The sequence below is a fragment of the Danio aesculapii genome, chromosome 19 (genome assembly GCF_903798145.1).
Source record: "Danio aesculapii chromosome 19, fDanAes4.1, whole genome shotgun sequence".
Classification (NCBI taxonomy): Eukaryota; Metazoa; Chordata; class Actinopteri; order Cypriniformes; family Danionidae; genus Danio; species Danio aesculapii.
Window position 1 is genome coordinate 162,501 of NC_079453.1, and position 2,500 is coordinate 165,000.

Genomic DNA, 2,500 nt, shown 5'->3' on the forward strand with positions numbered 1-2,500 from the left:
TCTTCTGATGTTCTCCTGATGTTCTTCTGATGTTTTCTTCATGTTCGCCTGATGTTTTCCTGATGTTCTTCTGATGTTTTCCTGATGTTCTTCTGATGTTTTCCTGATGTTTTCCTGATGTTCTTCTGATGTTTTCTTCATGTTCTCCTGATGTTCTTCTGATGTTTTCTTCATGTTCGCCTGATGTTCTCCTGATGTTCTTCTGATGTTTTCTTCATGTTTGCCTGATGTTTTCCTGATGTTCTTCTGATGTTTTCCTGATGTTTTCCTGATGTTCTTCTGATGTTTTCCTGATGTTCTCCTGATGTTCTTCTGATGTTTTCCTGATGTTCTTCTGATGTTTTCCTGATGTTTTCCTGATGTTCTTCTGATGTTTTCTTCATGTTTTCCTGATGTTCTTCTGATGTTTTCCTGATTGTTCTCCTGATGTTCTTCTGATGTTTTCCTGATTGTTCTCCTGATGTTTTCTTCATGTTTTCCTGATGTTCTTCTGATGTTTTCCTGATGTTTTCCTGATGTTCTTCTGATGTTTTCCTGATGTTCTTCTGATGTTTTCTTCATGTTTTCCTGATGTTCTTCTGATGTTTTCTTCATGTTTTCCTGATGTTCTTCTGATGTTTTTCTGATGTTTTCTTCATGTTTTCCTGATGTTCTTCTGATGTTTTTCTGATGTTTTCTTCATGTTTTCCTGAAGTTCTTCCGATGTTTTCCTGATTGTTCTCCTGATGTTTTCTTCATGTTTTCCTGATGTTCTTCTGATGTTTTTTTCATGTTTTCCTGATTGTTCTTCTGATGTTTTCTTCATGTTTTCCTGATGTTCTTCTGATGTTTTCCTGATGTTCTTCTGATGTTTTCTTCATGTTTTCCTGATGTTCTTCTGATGTTTTCCTGATGTTCTTCTGATGTTTTCTTCATGTTTTCCTGAAGTTCTTCCGATGTTTTCCTGATTGTTCTCCTGATGTTTTCCTGATGTTTTCCTGATGTTCTTCTGATGTTTTCTTCATGTTTTCCTGATGTTCTTCTGATGTTTTCTTCATGTTTTCCTGATGTTCTTCTGATGTTTTCTTCATGTTTTCCTGATGTTCTTCTGATGTTTTCTTCATGTTTTGCTGATGTTCTCCTGATGTTTTATTCATGTTTTCCTAATGTTCTCCTGATGTTCTTCTAATGTTTTCTTAATGTTCTCCTGATGTTTTCTGTGTCCAGAGCTCTTCTCCTCGGTCTGGCCTGTAACGCTAACCTGCGGGATGTTTCTCTGGATATCAGTGGCTGTGAGGTAACACACACACGCTGACACACATCATGAGAATTATCTTTAATCTCAGGTGATGAGTGGTTCTGCAGTGGTGTGATACCGTGTGTTCTTCATGTGTTCAGTTGCGTTCAGCAGGCTCTCAGATTCTGGAAGGGTGTATCGCTGAGATCCCCAACATCACCAGCCTGGACGTGTCGGACAATGGTAAAAAGTACACAGACACACACACACAAACACACACACACACACACTCTCATATCAGTCTTCTGTTGTGTTGATCTTGTGTGTGTGTGTGTGTGTGTGTCAGGGCTGGACTCAGATCTGTCCACTCTGCTGGTGTGGCTGAGGAAGAACCGCTCCATCAAGCATCTCTCCATCGGCAGAAACTTCAGCAACATCAAAGCCAAGTAACAAGCTAAACTACTGCTTATTCATTACTGATCACTTAAAAACAGCCTTTATTTCTCCATATCTGTGTGTGTGTGTGTGTGTGTGTGTGTGCGTGTGCGTGCGTGTGTGTGTGTGTGTTCTGCAGGTATCTGGGGCCGGTTCTGGTGGCTCTGGTCCACATGATTCAGGAGGAGGATTCAGTGAGTTTTCCAATCCTCTGTATATTTTGTGGTGGCACGGTGTCTCAATGGTGTCGCACTGTGGCCCATCAAGAAGGTCTCTGGTTTGAGTCCCGGCTGGGTCAGTGTGTGTTTCTGTGTGGAGTTTGCATGTTCTCCCCGTGTTGGTGTGGGTTTCCTCCGGGTGCTCCGGTTTCCCCCACAGTCCAAACACATGCGCTATAGGGGAATTGATCAACTACATTGGCCGGAGTGTGTGTGTGTGTGTGTGTGAATGTGTATGGGTGTTTCCCAGTACTGAGTTGCAGCTGGAAGGGCATTCACTGTGTAAAACATATACTGGAATAGTTGGTGGTTCATTCCTCTGTGGCGACCCCTGATAAATAAAGAGCTGAAGGAGAATAAATGGATATTTTGCATGTTGTGTGTGTGTGTGTGTGTGTGTATGGGTCAGCTTTATCAGGCTTGTGTTTGCACTGCCTAAAGGGTACTGATGGTGTGTGTGGTGTAGGACAGAAAGTTTCAGACTGCATCAGTTTTACTCCAGTAAATGTCACAGTAAAGCTGTACGGGTCGCTCACGTATCATATGAGCAGCACTTACACAACACAGATGCTTTACACACATCAGTGCTGTACAGATGTTCATTACTAACCTTTCATCAACATGATTATAA

General features: G+C 41.6%; 1 protein-coding gene across 1 annotated transcript in view; it reads left to right on the top strand.

The window, feature by feature from the left end:
* Positions 1 to 2,500, top strand: part of LOC130246436 (F-actin-uncapping protein LRRC16A) — a 25,273-nt gene that overhangs the window by 10,087 nt on the left and 12,686 nt on the right. Inside the window, exons 17-20 of the mRNA XM_056479381.1 lie at positions 1,207 to 1,276; positions 1,378 to 1,459; positions 1,563 to 1,662; positions 1,791 to 1,845. Of these exons, the coding sequence (XP_056335356.1) occupies positions 1,207 to 1,276; positions 1,378 to 1,459; positions 1,563 to 1,662; positions 1,791 to 1,845 (307 nt within the window). The remainder of the gene's footprint in view (positions 1 to 1,206; positions 1,277 to 1,377; positions 1,460 to 1,562; positions 1,663 to 1,790; positions 1,846 to 2,500) is intronic.